Source organism: Oryx dammah, unplaced genomic scaffold (assembly GCF_014754425.2).
Source record: "Oryx dammah isolate SB20612 unplaced genomic scaffold, SCBI_Odam_1.1 HiC_scaffold_28, whole genome shotgun sequence".
In the NCBI taxonomy this organism is placed as follows: domain Eukaryota; kingdom Metazoa; phylum Chordata; class Mammalia; order Artiodactyla; family Bovidae; genus Oryx; species Oryx dammah.
In genome coordinates, this window is record NW_024070212.1 from 38,935,800 (window position 1) to 38,957,829 (window position 22,030).

Genomic DNA, 22,030 nt, shown 5'->3' on the forward strand with positions numbered 1-22,030 from the left:
TGTTAGCTCTTCATACTCCACTGCATTCTTTCTGTGTATGTGCCTGCCATGTAAACACACTTCTTTTTGTATTTATAATACAGAAAACTTCAAATTCAATTAAGTAAGATGACATTTTCCACGCCTTATGAAACCCTAATACCTGTGAGGGAATTGGATATTATTAATGTAAAAGCTTCTGATTTTGCTCCTTTTAAAAGTCCTTTTAAAATTGGACTTTTGATTAAAACTATACTTTACAGCATAGAGTTAGAAAAATGAGCACTTTTTACTCCTATACAAAACTATATTTCATTTCCAATATACAACTTCATTTCCAATCACTTTCATAGCCTATAAGTGAAATACATAGGAAGTGGCTGCCCTTTTTATGTAATTTATGTTTTGATCTACAGTGAAAGAGGTGGAAAATATCTGGTCAATTATTTTATCTTATATCTCCTGTTTAAAAATTTTATATTTAAATAATCAATACATTATATTCATTAGATTTATGTTTCATCATCAAGCTTTCTTTCCTAATCTTGTTACTGTTTTTGATTTAATCATACTAATTTTCAAAAAAGAAAGTTAAAGCATTCTCTTATCCTCCATGGTTAAAGCAAAAACCAGTAAATGTATATAAAAGTTGCTGACCATCATAAGCAAAAATATAAGTTCAATACTTTTGTGTATATGTAAGTCTTGACATATATAATTTAGTTTAAGCCTATAATCTTCAAAATACCTTTTTATCACTAAGGAAGGCCTTAGTTTTAGCAAGTTGAGTCTGATTTAGCATGTTGCTTTCATTGTCCATTGACATTAATGTTTGTGATTTTTTTAGTATTTTCAAATTACAATGACTGTTTTTCTGTAATCTAATACCTTTTAGAAACACTTAGAATAATTAGGGTGGGTGGAATTTTTGGGTGACAGAAAAAGCATTTTTAATTGCTGAAAATTTTTTAAAGCAATACATTTCCAGCTTCAAATACATTTGAAGAAAATTTATACATTGTTTTCTGAGATGTTAATGGAAAAACATAAAAAATTGTTCTTTGTCTCCCTCTTAGAATTTCTATAATTTCTAACCAATCTCAGAAACTAAAGATTTGCCTATAAAACCTTTATAGTATACTGTGCACTGGAAGGGGATATAAAACACAGATTCAGGACATTTCATTCATTCAGACATTTTTGATTTTCATTCAGAAATCCAGGGCACTCATATTTTGGCACAGCACAATGAAGAATGTATATAGACAAAAAGAATATGCATTGCTTTAAGTGTAAACTGAGACTAATACTTATTAGAGAAGTCCAGAATTCCCTGAAGATAATTGAATTCTGAGTTTTAACTTGGTTAAAAACCTAGAATTTATGAAGAAAAAGTAAAATATTGAAATGAATGTAAGAATATGGAAAAGTATTGAAAGTTATAATAAGTTACTTTGGTGATGTAGAGGAGAAATTATTGATCAAAAGCCTTTTTAAGAGCTAAGATTTGGCCTGGGTTTTGGTATTAGTTGATAGCATGAGTTGGAAGGGGAAGGAGAATGCTCTGCCCATCCATTCTCTCTCGATTATTCCCACCATGAGAAAAAGTCCAAGATGTTCATTCTATTGTTCTTTTATTAAACAGGATTGAAGATAGTAGCATAACATTCTTACAAAATTGTGGGGTGAAAGTACTCACAAACCTCCATGCAGAAGTTCAGTAAAAACTGATGGAGACATTGGCTTAGATGTTACATGAAGCCTTTTACCTCTTCCTAAACCCAAATATAAATTTTGATTCTTAACTCCTCTGAACAACTTGTATTATAATTTGTCATATAACTATCAGTAAGTTAAGGCTTGGATAAAGAAGAGAAGACAAGATAGTGATCTGTGAAAGGCAAGTCTTGGTCTATTTACCTACCAAACAACCACCTTGGAAGGGAGAAAATGGAAAACGAGAGCCATGAATATCCATATGACCTCTGGCAATAACCGGCCTAATCTATATCTCCAAATTAATCATCCAGATAAGAAACTTGGAGGAATAGGGGGTGCTGGAAAGCAGGTAAAGTAAAGAAAGCCAAAACTTTTTCTACCTAAGTGCATTGATAGAAATATTTTGATGGAAAGAATGATTATTGAAGAAACCTACTAATTGTATTATGGAGGTACTGGATTGAAGGACTACAGATAGGAAGCTATGTGGATAATACATCTATCTGAGACTGCTATACAAATGGGGGGATGCCAGATCCAAAACACAGTGAAGTCAATATATTGACCATAAATTGATTAGGCATTAGTAGGTGTAGATACAAGGAAACATTATTTTCAGTTTCAAGAACATGTAAATATAATTGAAGAGAGAATGATCCATGTCAGGATTGCAAATCTGGGAGTTATTTAGAATAAGTTTGATGTAGGATCTATATTATTGAGTCTCCATTTGATGCAGTATTGAGGGAAAAGAATAAAGATCTAGACTCTTTAGGGAAAATTGTAATGGTGAGAGTTCTGAAAGGATCCAGTAAGAGGGAGAACAAGAGAGACTGTCTGTGAGTGATATGGAATATAGCCAGTGGCACATCATCGTGAAGGCGAAGAGAGAAAAGAGTTTCCTTTGTTGAATGCTGTAAGTGATCAAGAATACTCAAAGTTGAGAACTAAAGATAAGACAGACCAGGATTTGGCCATTGGGCATTCAAGACTTCAGGGTAATTTCAGTGGGGTTCAAAAAGAAGGTGGATGATAAAGGAGTGGAATAAGTGCATACAGAACACTTCAGTGAAGCCTGAGCTTAGAATAATAGGGAGTCAGGGGGTGGGAATACCAGCAAAATTTAATGCATTGCCTCTGGTTATTACTATTATTATGGTGCAGTTATATTTATCTCCCTGGAGAAGGAAATGGCAACCCACTCCAGTATTCTTGCCTGGAAAATCCCATGGACAGAGGAGCCTGGTAGGTTATAGTCCATGGAGTTGCAAAGAGTCGGACATGACTTAGCTTTCATTTTCAGTTTATATTTATCTACTTAACAAATAATAAGAAATAATCAATGAAAAGTGAGGAAGTAAGGATGTCAGAGTAAACTAACGTTGCTGGCTTTGAGCCAATAAGAATTGAGCTGGGAGCTCAGTTCTATTATTTATTTTGTTCATTATTTGGGATAAGTTAATATCTCTAAACCTTTGTTTCCTTATTTCTGAAAAAAAAAACCACCTTAATATTTTGTGATGAGTAGATGAAATTGTAGTTCTTTCACTTTGCAGGATTATCATCATCATTGGGTGTAAACCAGAGTTTTCATCAAAAGATTAATTAATAACTAGAAAATAAATGCATAAATTAGCTTTTGAATCAGAAGGGATGGATTTGGTGAATTATAATAAAAGATGAGGGTATGCATAAGGCTAAGTTCACACAGAGTCAAACAAAGGACATGGGGATGATTAGCTAATCTTATCTGTTAATGTAATATTTAGCTATTAATATTGATGAAGAAGGAGAAGTAATGAAATAAACATTGCTTCAGGAGAGGTCAGCGATGTTTCCGGTAGTCCTGTAGGTTATGGGCCAAGATATCCATAATAGGGACGGCATTTACCATCTTGCAGTGCTGGAAAATGAAGAATCTAAATTTAGATTGTTATAGATCTGTTGAAAGGTTATCCCTGATTCTACTCATACCAGGATCAAAGAAATAAACAGCAGGTGATTCCTGGCAAGCGATTATGTGTACTATAACAAATGCAGATAAGAATTTATTTAATTTACACATACTCTCATAGATTCAATTTTTGGAGTTCAGATTCTGAAGGAAATTCAATTTAGCGAGAAATCTGAATCAGTTGATGTGTTCAAAGTAGTGACGTTCACTGTGAATAGCGTAACACATTTTATGAGTGGAGATAGGTTTGTGACATTGTAATATTTAATTTGAATGAAATAAAAGGTCTCCAGTGTGACAATGGAGATATTATTAAGTGATGATTATGACATAGTTTTGAAAAATGAGATCATATGGAACCCAATAAAGTAATAAACTTATAAAAGTTGTTTTATAGATATTTATTTTTGTCATTAAGCAATAGATTATTAGTTGAATGGAACCCAGTAAAGTAATAAACTTATAAAAGTTGTTTTATAGATATTTATTTTTGTCATTAAGCAATAGATTAATTCAACTAATACTCCTTAAATGGCTATCGTGGGCCACAGGCCAGGAAGATACAATGGAATACAAAAACAGTTTCTTCTCTCATAGTTCATTGTCTGATGGAGCATTGGAAAATAATCAAAGAATCACTAAGTACATGTATAATTACAAACTCTGGTTAATGACATAAAGAAATGTACTGATGTATATCAGATTATGACAGAGAGACCTCAGCTGGAGTCAGAGCCTTTCCTTGGACAGGGCATTGATGATGGAATGTAAAAGATGAGGAGGAATTAACTAAGTGGAGAGTCCTCCTAGGGGCATTCCAGGCAAATGAACAACACGTGTTCAGGCCAAGTAACAGGAAGGAAATGTCATCAAGTTTAAAAAAAGATCTAGAGGAGCTGAAATACAGAGCAATGGCAAAGGCAGTAGAAACCAGGTAATGGGGAGACTGCACTAGCAGCTTGCTCTTTATCTTAGGAATGGTAAACAAGTAAATTGACTAAAGAATGTTGTTAAGATTATCTGTCTCTCTGGTTACAACATAGGGAATAGTTTGGAAGTAAGAATAGATGTGAGATAGGAAGGAGGTATTTCAACAGTTCAGAGGAAGGCTATTAGTATTTTGGGATAAGATATTAATGATGGAGATAAAGTGAAGTAAATATATTCAAGAGATAAAACTTGGAAAGGAGGTGGTAAGGGACAGGGAAGAGGGTAGATAGTGGGGCCAGGATAATGTAAAGGCAGGAACTAATGACATGGATTCCTAGATTGTATAACAGAAAGAAAGATAGAACTACAAAGTACAATCAAAAATAACTCTGTGCAGAACTGATGAGGTCTTCACTTTTAGGAAAGGAATTTTTGCCATCTTCATTACCAAGGCTCTACTTTTTCAATTCTACAATATACTTAAATTTTAAAAGAGCAAAATAATGCCAATGTCAAAAGATAAAGAAAAAATTTTAAGAAGCTAACAACCATTTCATTCTGAATCAAAAGCAAGAAAATCAAAATACCAAAATCTAGAAAAATTCATGAAACATTTGTTAAAAATGAAAAACATCTACACATAAAGCATATTATAAAGTTGGGCATGTGAGCAAATGCATTTTATGGTTTTTGAGACCTACCAGCCACTGCCCAGCTATTTCAGTAGCAATACAGAACATAAAGGGTCAGTAACTTTTCAAAAACATTAAGCATCCTATTTTTAATATAAATGCTTGATTTGGAAATATGTGGTTCAAAGGAAAATTCTATTGATTATTTCTGTTAATTGTTGATTATTTTTTATGAGATTCTCAAATGGTTAGCAATGGTAGTGTTCTTAGTCATGAAAGAATGTGGGATATTTCATGTTATCATTTGCTACTGAGAAAATGCATTTTGGGTGAAAATCAAAACAATTTCCTTGTTAAATATGGAAGCCAGGGTATGATTCTTATAGCTTCACTTATAAATTATGAGTGGCAAATTCATAGGTTTCTTACAGCCAAGTAATGACTTGGTGGATTTTCAATGCAGGGAGAAAAAGGTCCCCAAGGTCCGGCAGGGAGAGATGGAGTACAAGGCCCTGTGGGTCTCCCGGGGCCTGCAGGGCCTGCTGGCTCCCCTGGAGAAGATGGAGACAAGGTGAGTACTCTTTACTTATGTTAGTACATACCATGAAAAGTAAATTTTTTCTCAAAAATCCTAGATATAATCTTTCTTAAGATTAGATATAAAATCTAAAGATATATTTTTCAAAGTTTCAATATAGTTTTCTTGTGCTCAAAAGTTTTAATTTAGGGGCTTAGAATTAGAATTTTCCTGTGAAATAGTATGTGGGATCTAAACAAGACAAGAACAATGGTAGTGAGAAAAATTAGCAGATGCCAAAAACTCATCTGTTTTTAATGTTTCTCATATAAATGTGAAATTAAAGTAATTAGCTGTATATATTTAACCACAGTGTCTTGGATATTGTAGAGTTAAAATTTAAGAATGAGCTGCATACATATTTGATAATCCTGTACTTCTCTATTTCTTACTAATGTGTAAGTAAAGATTCTAAGCTCTTGATTTTAAATGTATAGCTGTGTTGTGTTTGAATTGAATATACTTTCTAGCATTACTGTGAAATTATATAACAAACTTTGTTAACCAGTGTGCAGATAATGCATTATACTTTAGCAGTTGGAAAACTAGGAGAAAAAATAGATTGATTTTTGATTAATGTGTAATTATATTTTTATATAAATCAGTGTATTTCCATTATCAGTTTATACTGGTGATATTTCAGACAAAATTGATTTTGTGAATTGAAAATCCCAGCTGTGATAGTCCTCAGAGTTCAGCTGATTTTTGCTTTTCTGTATGCTTATCAATTCTAGACAGCAATATTAGTCAATACAGGAGAGTGATCACTAGGCTTTTCCAATTTAAATAGTGACATTAAATGCTAGCACATAATTTAGTCATAAGATGATAGTGATCATAATGCAATGGCAGGTATGGCATATTAGATATAAATTTTAACTTAAATATTTCAAATTCAGGGTGAAATTGGTGAACCAGGACAAAAAGGCAGCAAGGGTGACAAAGGAGAAAACGTGAGTTTCCTACTTCTTATTGAGGGGGATTTATTAATTTAATTTCTTTTGCTATTAACCATGGATATTTTTTCATATTACTATTTCCTTACATCTCCCTATAATATTACTACTATATTACCTCTGCGGTAACTATTCAGTTTGAGATTCGGTCAATTTTAATAAAACTTCTTTTCAAAACTTTGTGTTAAGAAATGAAATAATTCAAACCTTAAAACCTCAGAATGAGACTAAACTATCTGCAATGTTTCCCTCCATTGCTTTTACATTGTTAGTTCAAATACCATATACTTTAAAGACAGATAACATCTTTGTGTTGCTGTGAAAAAGATACTGACCTAGTGGAAACCTGAAAGGGGCCCTGCTAAGTCCCTCAACCACATCTCCAGAGCCCAGGCTTCAAACACTGTACTCAGTGTGTGGCAGTTTTAAGAAAAAGAGCAGTACAATTCCATGACTTAGTGTCTGGATCTTTTATAGTGCCTGATTGTGTAAAAAAAAAAAAAAAAGAGAGAGAATGCAGTTAAGAAAATATATTTATGCATGGAAGACTTGTAAAGCTACTGAAATCTATTGCTTAAAGTAAGGAGTTCTGGTTTACTGAATACATAACACTGAATTTGCATGTGTTTACATAGGAGAAAAATTCCAAGTTTTCATATATCGTTACTTTCTGTCTATATAGAATTCCCCACTACCTATTTTTCTTTTGGAAAATATTGTATATATGAACAATTTCATGTCTCTTTTTGACACATAGATATCTCACTAAAGAAATCTGATATTTTGAAAATTTTCAAGTGTGAAACTTCGACATCATTTATAAATATTAGCATAGAAATCCTTTTTTAAATATCAACTATTACAAATGAGAATGTTTTCAATAACTGTGAATTTAAAAGTGATTGCAAATAAGCAAGTCTGAGGCTCAAGAAGTAAAATAAATAATGGTTGACTGCACTAAATGCAAAAACCTTTTTCCCCAAAAAGTGTATAGAGGTCAATAGATTTTGATCAATCAAATGTTCTGTGCTATATAACTGAGGCTCTTTTGGCTTCAGTTTCAAATTTACTGATTATTTCATTTCAGGGTCCTCCTGGTCCCCCAGGTCTTCAAGGTCCAGTTGGTGCCCCTGGAATTGCTGTAAGTGCTCCTCTTTGTTCAGCAAATCTTAAGTCCTTATTATTCTCTGATTAGATAGATCCATGAACTGTCACATAACCAGTTGATTTCATGTGATAATAGGTTTGTTTGTATGCTTAACATTGAATCAAGTTTAAATTATCTAATATAGGTAGCCAAGTTGACTTTACAAATGAAAAACACTATGACTTCATTGGAAGATAGCTAATAAGCAGTTGGGAAGTACTTAATTTGTAGGAAATTCTGAACATTATTTTCTTTTGTTACATAGCTCTTATTTCACTTGGTAAACATGAGAAAAATCAAAATCAGTCATATTCCATAATCAAATAATGTAAAGCAAAACAAACAATGGTATATTTGCAGCAAATAATACAAATTTTACCTACTTATCACTTGGTTGCTTATAATAGATCAACTTTGATTAAATGAGAAATGATTATATTTTTATGATGTCTTATGGCAGAATCATTATTTTTCCAGTTTGTGATCATTTATATTGGTCTCCTCTAGGGAGGTGATGGTGAACCAGGTCCCAGAGGTCAGCAGGGGATGTTTGGACAAAAAGGTGATGAGGGTGCAAGAGGTTTCCCAGGACCTCCTGGTCCCATAGGTCTTCAGGTAAGATGTTTTCTGCATTGCACGTCCAGTCATTCCCACTTACTTCTCACACCAGGTTTTCTAGTGGATGTAAAACAAAGCAGTGGTCCTTTTTTCTATCTAGAAACTCGGTTTTTAAGTATAATAACCATTTTACTTAAACATATATCTGAACTTTAACTGCTTTTTGCCAATTAGTATTAATTTTTCTGAAACTGCATCAGCCTTGGTTTCTGTAGGTTTAATATTGGTTTTCTTCATTCTCATGGTATATGGAAAATGAATGACAAGCTTCTTTAAGTGTATATTGAAAAATCACAATGTTAGAAAGTTTCTTTCACATATCTCATAGCAGGAAAATTAGTACTCCAGATGGCTAGCAGAAACTAAGAGCCTTTTGAGAAATAGCAAACCGTCAATCACAACTGGGGCTTTTCAGGTGGTGCTGGTGGTAAAGGATCTTCCTGCCAGTGAAGTAGACGCAAGAGACTGGTTCCTTCTCTGGGTGGGGAAGATCCCCTGGAGTGGGAAATGGTAACTCACTCCAGTATTCTTGCCTGGACAATTCCAGGGACAGAGGAGCCGGTGGGCTACCGTCCATGAGGTGGCAGAGTCAGACACGACTAAGTGACTGAGCGCACACACACACACAATTGTAACTATTAGCAGAAATTGCCAACAGCAAATGTTAAGCAATAAGAGGTAAAATAGGCTTCCCTTCCCTGGTGGCTCAGATCATAAAGAATCTACCTATCATGTAGGAGATTGGGTTCTATCCCTGGGTCAGGAAGATTCCTCTGGAGAAGCGAATGTCTACCTATTCCAGTATTTTTTGCTTGGAGAATTCTATAAACAGAGAATACTGGCACACTACAGTCCACGGGGTCACAAAGAGTCAGGCAGGACCTAGCGACTAATACTTTCACAATAGGTAAAATAAATAAATTAGCATTCAGTTCAGTTCAGCCGCTCAGTCATGTCCGATTCTGCAACCCCATGGACTGCAACACTACAGGTTTCCCCGTCCATAACCAACTCCCGGAGCTTGCTCAAACTCATGTCCATGGAGTCAGTGATGCTATCCAACCATCTCATCCTCTCTCATCCCCTTCCCCTCCTGCCTTCAATCTTTCCCAGCATCAGGGTCTTTTCCAATGAGTCAGTTCTTCGCATTAGGTGGCCAAAGTATTGGAGCTTCAGCTCCAATCACTTAAATAACTTAAATGATTAAAATAATCTTTAAAATAACTTCTTAGAATTATAATTTGTATTTTAGTAAACCCATTAGGAAGTATGAGGTTGTAAAACATTGTAGGCCAAGAAATTGTCTTTAAATATAGCTTATAACTGGGTTGTTAGGCAAAACATTGCATAATAGATATCTGTCTGAGTTGTCTTTCTTCCATATGATGTTAACTGCTTCCTACAAACTGTGGAAACATCTGGCTTTCTTCTGCCACTTGTTTATTCGATACTTACCTAGTGATTCTCTAAAAAATCATAAAATTTTTGATATTTGGGTCTATATGGATATTAGTTATGCCACATTAGCAATTTTAGAAATGATTAAATCATCTATTTCATAATGTTTAATATTAAGTACCTTATTAGTATATAATTATATGTTACATTATTAAATATAACAATTATTGCTATAGCCCTCAATCGATGTCTACCAGTGAACATAATATTGTAATTTTCTACATTTTTTATTGCCAAAATAGTTTCTTTTCAACTTGAGTAGTATAAAGGTGTCATATCATATTTTCATTTAACCCTTTTATTCTTATTGCTGTCATTTAGTTGCTAAGTTGTGTCCAGCTCTTGGCAATCCTGTAGACTGTAACCCACCACGTTCCTCTGTCCATGGGATTTCACGGGCAAGAATACTGGAGAGGGTTGTCATTTCCTTCTCTAGGGGATTCTCCCAACCCAGGGATTGAACTTGGGTCTCTTGCATTGGCAGGCAGATTCTTTACCTCTGAGAAAGCAGGGAAGCCCCATTTATACTTATTAGATGATAATAAATAAGCAATCCTGAGCAATATGTATCAGTATGTATGCTGCTGCTGCTGCTAAGTCGCTTCACTCGTGTCTGACTCTGTGCGACCCCATAGGTGGCAGCCCAGCAGGCTCCTCCGTCCCTGGGATTCTCCAGGCAAGAGTACTGGAGGGGGTGCCGTGTCCTTCTCCAATGCATGCATGCATGCTAAGTCGCTTCAATCGTGTCCAACTCTATGCAACCCTATGGATAGCAGCCAACTAGGCTCCTCTGTCCACAGGATTCTCTAAGCAAGAATACTGGAGTGGGATGCCATTTCCTTCACAGTTGTATGAGCAGCACATATATTTGAAAATAACAAGGCATTAGAAATTAGATTGCTGATGTATATATTACCATTCATTTTCTGCTTTTTCATTTAACTGATTATTCTGAATTCTATAAGGCTGTAATTTAGAAATTTAGTTCTCATGATTAAAAAGGCGCCTTGTAAGTTATATTTACAAAATATTGTATTTTTAAAAGTCTTCATTTACACAGAGTAAGAAATATGATCTTTGATGAAGGTGACTCAAGAAATCAATTCCCCAAAAAATTGATTATATTTTCCCAGAATACCCTTTTAAATCAGGAATCTGAAAAGATGTTAATGTAACTAACATGCTCACAATTGTGTCTTCATCCTTTAATTGAGTCTTTGTGGCAGAATAGATGTTAGCAATTATATTAGACATTAATAATAATAATGTAGTAGTCTAGTTGCTTATTATTTGTCTCCTTTCATGAAGAACACACATAGAATGAGAGTTCTTGGCCTGAATTCATTTTTTATTTCATCATTTAAGAGGTAAATGATTTTAAATTAACAGATCTTATAGCAGAATCTCTCTGTGCATAAATTACTCCTTAGAAAAGTGCTGGGACATTTGAAAACTAACACCGGAGTGCCATTTTGCACATTTAGTTGCTGCAAAAAAAAAAGGATTTGACTCATTGTGTTTCTACTGATTTGACTAATAAGAATATTCTGTCTAAACTCGGGGCTTCCCTGATAACTTAGATGGTAAAGAATAACCCTACAATGCAGGAGACCCTGGTTCAATGACTGAGTCAGAAGTTCTGCTGGAGAAGGGATAGGCTATCCACTCCAGTATTCTCGGGTTTCCCTTGTTGCTCAGCTGGTAAGGAATCCGCCTGCAATGCAAGAGAATTTGAACTATAATCAACCTTCATAAAAAGAGATAAATATTTCAATATTTTTCTATTAGGTGGTTTCTACTGAACTAATATCAAGAATAACATGCATAAATAAAAATGGCAATGCAGACTAGGCATGTTATAGAAATATAAGACAACTATGAGCTAATATTATATAACATTCAATTTGGAAATCACAAATCAGATGCACTGCATACTAGAGTTGGTGGGATATAAGGAATGTGATTGTTAATTTATGAGGTGTTTATAAGAGCTTAATTATGTTTACATTGTAATGCTTAGTACTTAAGGAAATGGGCTTAAACTGAAACGTTTATTTCATCTGTGTTAAAAATCTACTTGTCTTTTTAAGAATTTGAGTTCATGTTCTCCATCAACGAATTAGAATCTCTTTGGTTGTGGATCTTGGAATCTAAAATTTTAGTGACCTCTTTCAGATTATCTTTAAGCAGGATAAAATTGGAAACACTACCTGGCTATTTCCTCCCAGGAACTTCTCTAGTAATTCTAGAAGCTAGCATCAGTTGATGATAACCATTTGGCAAGTACATATGATAGGCTATTTTCCTAGACATCTAACCTACAAATGAGAAAAAATAAATAAAATTCTGGTATATGCTATTATAAATCAGTAATTAAGATTTCCTCATACAAATGAATATACAGAACATTAAAAACTTTACAAATATACTCAGTAAAGTATCCTATCTCCAAACTGAGAGTCATATGGAATTGGTACATCACAAAAACAATTTCATGGCTTATTACCAGCATTTAAAAACTGAAATATAACAAAATGAGGATAAAAATATCAAATATCATCATCTATCTATTCAAGATTACTTTTTTATTTTTTAAATTTCTTTATTTTAATTGGAGGCTAATTACTTTACAATATTGTATTGGGTTTTGCCATATATTGACATGAATCAGCTATGGGTGTACATGCATTCCCCATCCAGAACCCCCCTCCCACCTCCTTCCCCATCCCGTACTTCTGGGTCATCCCAGTGCACCAGTTGTGAGTACCCTGTCTCATGCATTGAACCTGGACTGGAGAACTATTTCACACATGGTATATAGATATTTCAATGCTATTCTCTCATATCATCCCACCCTCGCCCTCTCTCACAGAGTCCAATAGACTGTTATGTACATCTGTGTCTCCTTCGCTGCCCCGCACATAGGGTTATTGTTACTGTCTTTGTAAATTCTATATACATGCATTAGTATACTATATTGGGCCTGGTGTGCTGCAGTTCATGGGGTCGCAAAGAGTCAGACACAACTGAGCAACTGAACCGAACTGATACTGTATTGGTGTTTTTCTTTCTGACTTACTTCACTCTGTATAATAGGCTCCAGTTTCATCCACCTCATTAGAACTGATTAAATATATTCTTTTTAATGGCTGAGTAATATTCCATTCTGTATATGTACCATAGCTTTCTTATCCATTCATCTGCTGATTCATGTGACTTTATGGCAAAAACCACTACAATATTGTAAAGTAATTAGCTTCCAATTAAAATTAATTAATTTTAAAAAATTCAAGATTTCATTAAAATCTCTATTTTTCCCTGGTGCTTTGCCAGTTAGAGACAAAAGCTTGACCTGAAACAGCAATGTCCCATAAGTTCAGTTCAGTTCAGTTGCTTAGTCGTATCCAATACTCCGTGACCCCATGAACTGCAACACACCAGGCTTCCCTGTCCATAACCAACTCCTGAAGCTTGCTCAAACTCATGTCCATTGAGTTGTTGATGCATTCCAACCATCTCAGTCTCTTTCGTCCCCTTCTCCTCCTGCCTTCAATCTTTCCCAGCATCAGGGTCCTTTCCAGTGAGTCAGTTCTTCACATCAGGTGGCCAAAGTATTGGAGTTTCAGCTTCAGCATAGGTCCTTCCAATGAATATTCAGGACTGATTTCCTTTAGGATTGTCTGGTTGGATCTCCTTGCAGTCTGAGAGACTCTCAAGGGTCTTCTCCAACACCACAGTTCAAAAGCATCAATTCTTCTGTACTCAGCTTTCTTTATAGTCCAACTCTCACATCCATATATGACTACTGGAAAAACCATAGTCAGCAACAGAATAGGAAAGACTGGAGATCTCTTCAAGAAAATTAGAGATACCAAGGGAACATTTCATGCAAAGATGGGCTCAATAAAGGACAGAAATGGTATGGACCTAACAGAAGCAGAAGATATTAAGAAGAGGTGGCAAGAATACACAGAAGAACTGTACAAAAAAGATCTTCACGACCCAGATAATCACAATGGTGTGATCACTCATCTAGAGCCAGACATCCTGGAATGTCAAGTCAAGTGGGCCTTAGAAAGCATCACTACAAACAAAGCTAGTAGAGGTGATGGAATTCCAGTAGAGCTATTTCAAATCCTGAAAGATGATGCTGTGAAAGTGATGCACACAATATGCCAACAAATTTGGAAAACTCAGCAGTGGCCACAGGACTGGAAAAGGTCAGTTTTCATTCCAATTCCAAAGAAAGGAAATGCCAAAGAATGGAAATGCCAAAGAATGCTCAAACTACCGCACAATTACACTCATCTCACATGCTAGTAAAGTAGTTCTCAAAATTCTCCAAGCCAGGCTTCAGCAATACGTGAACCGTGAACTTCCTGATGTTCAAGCTGGTTTTAGAAAAGGCAGAGGAACCAGAGATCAACTTGCCAACATCTGCTGGATCATGGAAAAAGCAAGAGAGTTCCAGAAAAACATCTACTTCTGCTTTATTGACTATGCCAAAGCCTTTGACTGTGTGGATCACAATAAACTGGAAAATTCTGAGAGAGATGGGAATACCAGACCACCTGACCTGCCCCTTGAGAAATCTGTATGCAGGTCAGGAAGCAACAGTTAGAACTGAACATGGAACAACAGACTGGTTCCAAATAGGAAAAGGAGTGCCTCAAGGCTGTATATTGTCACCCTGCTTATTTAACTTATATGCAGAAAACATCATGAGAAACGCTGGACTGGAAGAAACAGAAACTGGAATCCAGATTGCTGGGAGAAATATCAATAACCTCAGATATGCAGATGGCACCACCCTTATGGCAGAAAGTGAAGAGGAGCTAAAAAGTCTCTTGATGAAAGTGAAAGAGGAGAGTGAAAAAGCTGGCTTAAAGCTCAACATTCAAAAAATGAAGATCATGGCATCCGGTCCCATCACTTCATGGGAAATAGATGGGGAAACAGTGGAAACAGTGTCAGACTTTATTTTGGGGGGCTCCAAAATCACTGCAGATGGTGACTGCAGCCATGAAATTAAAAGACGCTTACTCCTTGGAAGAAAAGTTATGACCAACCTAGATAGTGTATTCAAAAGCAGAGACATTACTTTGCAGACTAAAGTCCGTCCAGTCAAGGCTACGGTTTTTCCTGTGGTCATGTATGGATGTGAGAGTTGGACTGTGAAGAAGGCTGAGCGCCAAAGAATTGATGCTTTTGAACTGTGGTGTTGGAGAAGAGTCTTGAGAGTCCCTTGGACTGCAAGGAGATCCAACCAGTCCATTCTGAAGATCAGCCCTGGGATTTCTTTGGAAGGAATGATGTTAAAGCTGAAACTCCAGTACTTTGGCCACCTCATGCAAAGAGTTGACTCATTGGAAAAGACTCTGATGCTGGGAGGGATTGGGGGCAGGAGGAGAAGGGGACGACAGAGGATGAGATGGCTGGATGGCATCACTGGCTTGATGGACGTGAGTCTCTGTGAACTCTGGGTGTTGGTGATGGAGAGGGAGGCCTAGCGTGCTGCGATTCATGGGGTTGCAAAGAGTCGGATACGGCTGAGCGACTGAACTGAACTGATTAGACAGAACTTTTTTGGCAAAGTAATGTCTCTGCTTTATAATATGCTGTCTAGGTTGGTCACAGCTTTTCTTCCAAGGAGCAAGTGTCTTTTAATTTCATAGCTGCAGTCACCATCTGCAGTGATTTTGGAGTCCCCCAAAATAAAGTGTCTCACTGTTTTCACTGTTTCCCCATCTATTTGCCATGAAGTGAAGGGACCGGATGCCATGATCTTTGTTTTCTGAATGTTGAGTTTTAAGCCAACTTTTTCACTCTCCTCTTCACTTTCTGCCATAAGGGTGGTGTCATCTGTGTATCTGAGATTATTGATGTATCTATCGGCAATCTTGATTCCAGCTTGTGCTACATTCATCCCAGCATTTCACATGATATATTCTGCATATAAGTTAAGTAAGCAGGGTGACAGTATACAACCTTTACTTCCCATGAGTATAAGTATGCAACCAAGTGGTACAATTGTGTTTTTAAGTGTACGTTTCAAATTGGAAAATCACATAGACGCAGGAACTTGGTAGGCTACAGTCCATGGGGTCACAAAGAGTCGGACACGACTGAGCAACTTCACTTTCTTTCAAATGTGTACAAAGTATTGTAATATAAAATAGGAAATATAAACAGATATGCTGGGGGGAATTAGGAAAATCAAAAGGGAGTACAGTAATTTTTTATTTTTTTTTTGCTAGCCCATAAAGATAGGGCCAGGTGAAATCTGAGTGCAGCTGCTCTGATTTTATTCAATAGCATAGAACCTCTCCCAAAGCAATTACACTGCAATTGAACATAAAGGAAATAGATTTGAGTAAATAAAGGAAGTGTAATATATCAGGTCTCATGGCCTTATGAGTTTTTAAAATCCAGAACTGGAATTAACAGGTCAAGAGTTCAGAAGATATTTGTAACCCTGGACATATGTTGGATGGAATATTTATTTTCAAAGGAGTTTTGTCTAACTGTTCCTATCTATAAAATCCTCACCGGGAGAAGGTGTCCTAAAATAATTCAGAACAAGATTTTTCAAAAACATTTTTACAATGTTAATTCCATATACTAATCATAAAAGATGGAGAAAACGATTAGGTATTCATAAATTCCCAGAACAAATTATGTATTTAGTTCTTGTAATTGAAATCAAAAACTATAATACTATGCAAAGCATGAATTTTGTGAACGTACATATATGATTCCCTAATATTTAGTCAATATTTGCATTATGTGTATTTTGACAGATGATAGTTTATGAGTCTTAATTCCACATTCTTATTTAGCTGTATTTAACTTTGAATTCTATATGATAAATTGGACAAATATTTCTTTTTAAATACATGAATGAATTTTACTGTTTTTCTATTTATATTTTCTTAGGGTCTTCCAGGCCCACCTGGTGAAAAAGGAGAAAATGGGGATGTTGGTCCTATGGTAAGTTTTTATTTTCTAAAATTGATGTATATTATGAATTTCCATATTACTAGTATCTTTCTCAAGGCTTATTAATATAAACAAAGTAGTCCTAAAGGTTATGAATTTGCAGATTGTTACCTCCCTGTTCCTCACCCAGACTTGCACCTGCCACTTTTAAAGTTTCTCTCACTGTCTTGACTATTTCTCTATCTTTCCTTTTCCTCTCTTCGGAATAATGTTGTGCACACATATGGCTTTCTTTGGTTGATATATTGTTATATCTGTTTTATTTCTCTGTGTATATATTGTTAGGTATATATAAACTGCTACACATTTGTTTTGTTTTGTTTTTTAGTCTTTAGCTTTAGCTCTGGTCTTTGATGTGAAACAGGTAAATAATAGATAATAGTTACCCAGGATTTGGGTAACTAACAAATGTTAACACACTATTAAAAATTAATTACACTTTAAAACAAATTCTTAATTTAATGAGCAATTTTATCTTAATCAGAATGCTTTGGCCTAATAATATTCAATATTGATTCTGGATTTTTGCTCTAAATTTAATATTTCAGCTATAAATTTAAAATACATATATTTGTTGATCAAGCACTACCTTGGAAAGGAAAAAATAAGCCAGGGTCATTGACATCTATAATGAAATGAATACATTTTCTAATTGCTCTTTCCCTTTGATAAACATTGCCTCCAATATTTGCTCCCTTCAAAATACATATTTTGATAATTTTATACTTACATGTTAGATTTTATAAGGAACAAGAAACATAAACATTGCCCATTCAAAATAACTAATTAATACCCTAAACAGTTTCAGTTGCATAGCAAGCTTCTCTCTGAATACCCTTGCTACGGTCCCCTGAATCATTAATACATTCTCTCTGACTTATGGTAATAGCTAATGGCTAATAGTTAACCATGACATGAAAATAAACTGTGACCTCTAAAAAAGTAGTAATGCCCTGGGGTTTACTACAGATGAATTTAAACACAGTCTTGAAGTAAGGGGTTCTGGCCATCAGTATTTTACAAAAATTGTCCCAAGGTAATTTTAATGCATAGCCAGGAGCAAGAACCTTTATTTAAGGATGACAACTAAACAGTTAATCTTATTCCAATTCTGGCATATATAACATGAGAGCTGACATTTAAAAAAGTGAAAATATACAAATAAAAAATATAGAATTAATGAATTCTAAATCTACTCAAGCACTGTTTATTTTCCCAACTTTATGTCTCCTTTATACTCTAGCATTCTAGTATATTCTGGTATATAATATTTTAGTTGTATTATGAATTCATTGTACTGGATAATGTTAATAGACTTTTATAATTTTTAATTAAACTGTTCTTCCTGCAGTTCTAATTTCCCCATATCTATGCTTAAAGAAGCATTTGCTAACATGATGTATCCATTAAGAATGATACCTGATTTGCTTTATTGACTATGATTTTGCAGGCTGAAGCTTCTTTTTGTTTTCTTAATCACAAAATGAAAACATCAGGAATGCATTTGAGTTCGGTCTACATAAACCTTAATATTCTTCTCTTACAGGGTCCACCTGGTCCTCCAGGCCCAAGAGGTCCTCAAGGTCCCAATGGAGCTGATGTAAGACTGTGAAATATGTCAGTTATTTCGAAGTTATATAGATATTATGTAATGGCAAGCAGTATCTAAAATACTATGGGGATAATTACACTCCTTTGAAATGTTTACATTAACAATAGCTTAAGGGTCATTTACTCACTTCATTTTGTTTAAAGGAAAAGAAAGGCTTTGCAGGGAGCTAGTCCCTACAAATATTAATATAATATAGGTACAAAAAATATATTACATTCAATATATATTTAGTGAGAAATATTCACTAAAGTACCACATTGTTCAGTTCAAATTACTATGTCTTGCACATAATAATTCTACACTGCTGCTGAATTGTTTCAGATTTAGCCTTTATCTTTTACAACTCCTTGAGGAGATGGTTTGTAATTGCTTTGATTATACTATCCTAGGTCTGTGTCCCTAACATCCTTTATCTAAAAGTTTTGCAATTTTGTGTTTTTTTTCTGTAAAAAATATCAGAGTAATGTGTACATTATAATATATTTACTTCTTACCTTATAAAAAGTTTCCTCTTAATTGTATAAATGATCTCCCCAAGCTTAACTGTTGACTGATTGTACCAATATTACAGGAGTGTAATGTCATATTTATCTTATTGTTACTATTAACAAACTTATAGACTTTGGTGTTCTGTTTCCATTTGACTTTCCCTTTTCACAAAGAGCAAGTTTGCTCTTCTGTTATTCCTGGTTTTAATGCTGGCAGGCCAGAACTAGGTAAAATAAATTACATGCAGATATACTAAAAATGCTTTTAGGTTTTAATTCTTCTAAGTAGTTTAAAGACTAAGAGATGGTTTATATTGTTTTTGCATGGATTGTAGTATTCTTAATCAGAGTCGTATTTTGATCCACTAAGAAAATCTGCAAAACCGTCCTCTAAATCTGATCTACTCAATTGGCAGAGAAATTGAAATTATGTTCCAAGTATCAACTGATATGACTAGAGTTGGAAAGTCCTCTGCTTTATCACCAGAATTCTGGTGCATTTGAAAATCAATTTAATACAATTAAATTATTTGCTATCCAGTACATTTGACAATTCCATAAAGTTCATTGTTTTGGCTCATCTTTCAAATGACTTGAGATATTCTTGCACATATTTCTCTCTTTGAGAACAAGTGGATGTATGTTTATGAATTTATATCTTATTACAAGAGTAAGGATAACTGTATTCCCTTTCTTACACCACAGGGACCACAAGGACCTCCAGGATCCATTGGCTCAGTTGGTGGTGTTGGAGAAAAGGTAAGGGATGCAGTGATAGACACTTAAAGCAGCAAGAATTGGGGACTTTAATAATATCAGTTAGTATTTTAAGTGCTTATAATAGTTGTGTCTTTCTAATGTTTTGCACATATTTATATCATGATTTAGAGGTGTAACATTTTTTATTGCCAGGCATGGTTCTCCTTGTATGGATTACTGCTTGTAATTAACACAACTACCCCATGATGATAATATTTTATCCACATTTTTAGGCTGAGTGAGCAGAATATAGAGAATATCAGTAATTTCATCAAGGTTTTGTCAATAGGAAGTGACTAAATCAAGATCCACTTTAACCCAGGTATATTTGATTAGACTGTGTCTGTAGTAACATTCTACTGAAAATAGAAGAGATTCGTTGATGCAACTGACTTAAAAGGGAGAAAAGAATCCTTCACAATAGAAAAGAATTAATCATTCATTTTGTCATATTTGTAGTTGTATTTTCATTACTAATTGAGCTTCCCTAGTGTCTCAGACGGTAAAGAGTCCGCCTGCAGTGCAGGAGACCTAGATTCAATCCTGGGTTGGGAAGATCCCTTGGAGAAGGAAATGGCAACCCACTCCAGTATTCTTGCCTGAAAATCCCATGGATGGAGGAGCCTGGCAGGCTACAGTCAATGGGGTCGCAAAGACTCAGACACAACTGAGTGACTTCAATTTACTTTACTTTTTTCATTACTAATACTGTCTTTGGCACTTTTCAGAATTGTTGGCATTGATATAATATCTGAGCTCTGAATAGTTTCTTTTTATCATGAAAATGATTTTATTTAAAATATCTGCTTTTCCTTTTTATAAAAATGATAAAATGATTCTCTTATTTGTTATTTATGCATTCACTCTCATTTCTGAAAAGAACTTTCAAGAAAATTAACATTGATATTGCTTTACGTAAAAAATAAATTCTTCATCAGTTTGAGACATAGAAATGTCATGCCATAAAATACGCAGTGGAAAAAATTTAGAAATTTCCTGTGTTTGCTTCAGTTTTGTTAATAAATATCGGAAGTATAGACTTATCCTTATCATAAAAATGATTCTGTTGTTTAGTCTCAAAAATTTTGATGTATCATATATTATATTCATTGATTTATTTTTGTTAAAAGATTTAGTCCTCAGAAAAGATAGGTAATTGGTTGAGAATCTAGTACTTTAGTGTTTATTTCTTCCCAACACCCAAATTCTAGCATTTTTATTATAATTAATTTTATATAATTGCCTATTTAAATGGTTTATTAATTACTAAATTAGAAATAGTTGAAAGCTATTATCTAATTCTTCCCCTGGAGAAGGAAATGGCAACACCTTCCAGTATTCTTGCCTGGGGAATCCCATGGACAGCGGAGCCTGGTGGGCTACAGTTCATGGAGTTGCAGAGTCAGATACCATGAGTGAGCAACTAACACTTTCACTTTCATTTAATTCTTATTTCATAAGCAGGCTAGTTCTTTAATTGTGATTGACTAACTCTTGGTTTTATAGTCTTAAAGTTTCTGTTTAAAAAAATGAAGATAAATTGAGAATGGAATTGAAAGAACTTTTTCTTTGAGTTCAGTTGTCATAGGAAGACTAACAGTAGAGAAGATTGCTATCTGATGGTATCACAGTAATAAACAGATGAAGGTAGCCACACCTTTCCTCTTTCTTCCCTTTGCATCATCTTCATTTGGTTCTAATACTGAACAAATAATTGTTAGGACTAGTCTCTAATTTTAGTTTTCTGCCCATATAGCAAATTCTAAAACCATTTTACAACTTTTTCGGCTTATTTTGTTTCCTAAAGCTTTTGGGTACAGTGGGAATACTGTTAAATACTTAAGTTGCTTCTTTAATGGTTTTATCCTCTGCCCTAATCTAGAAGATAAGCATGGATGCCAGATGTTTGGAGCTTTGGGAAATTCCCTTCCCATACTGTTTCCATTTGCTTAAAGTTTATCTGGTAATATCTGGCCACTTTTGCATCTTCATAGAATAATTCAGTCAATCAGGATAGGTGTTTGACTTCTTAAAATTAAAACATCTAAATTTGTTGTACTTAAAAAAAAACAGATTTTTATTTTTCTCTATTTAAAAACATTTCCATGTGACAGCAAGATAGAAATAAAATCCTAATATTCTTTTCTTTTCTTCAGAATCTAGGGTATAGATTCTGGCTATACTTTGAATCTAGGGTATAGA

At 34.6% G+C, this 22,030-nt stretch overlaps 1 protein-coding gene across 4 annotated transcripts in view; it reads left to right on the forward strand.

Annotated features, from left to right (window-relative positions):
• COL11A1 (collagen type XI alpha 1 chain) overlaps positions 1–22,030 on the forward strand; it is a 223,231-nt gene that overhangs the window by 165,346 nt on the left and 35,855 nt on the right. For all 4 annotated transcript variants that reach the window (XM_040232197.1, XM_040232199.1, XM_040232200.1 and 1 more), the window contains 7 exons: positions 5,678–5,785; positions 6,691–6,744; positions 7,835–7,888; positions 8,402–8,509; positions 16,907–16,960; positions 18,516–18,569; positions 19,775–19,828. In XM_040232197.1, coding sequence (XP_040088131.1) covers positions 5,678–5,785; positions 6,691–6,744; positions 7,835–7,888; positions 8,402–8,509; positions 16,907–16,960; positions 18,516–18,569; positions 19,775–19,828 — 486 coding nt within the window. The remainder of the gene's footprint in view (positions 1–5,677; positions 5,786–6,690; positions 6,745–7,834; positions 7,889–8,401; positions 8,510–16,906; positions 16,961–18,515; positions 18,570–19,774; positions 19,829–22,030) is intronic.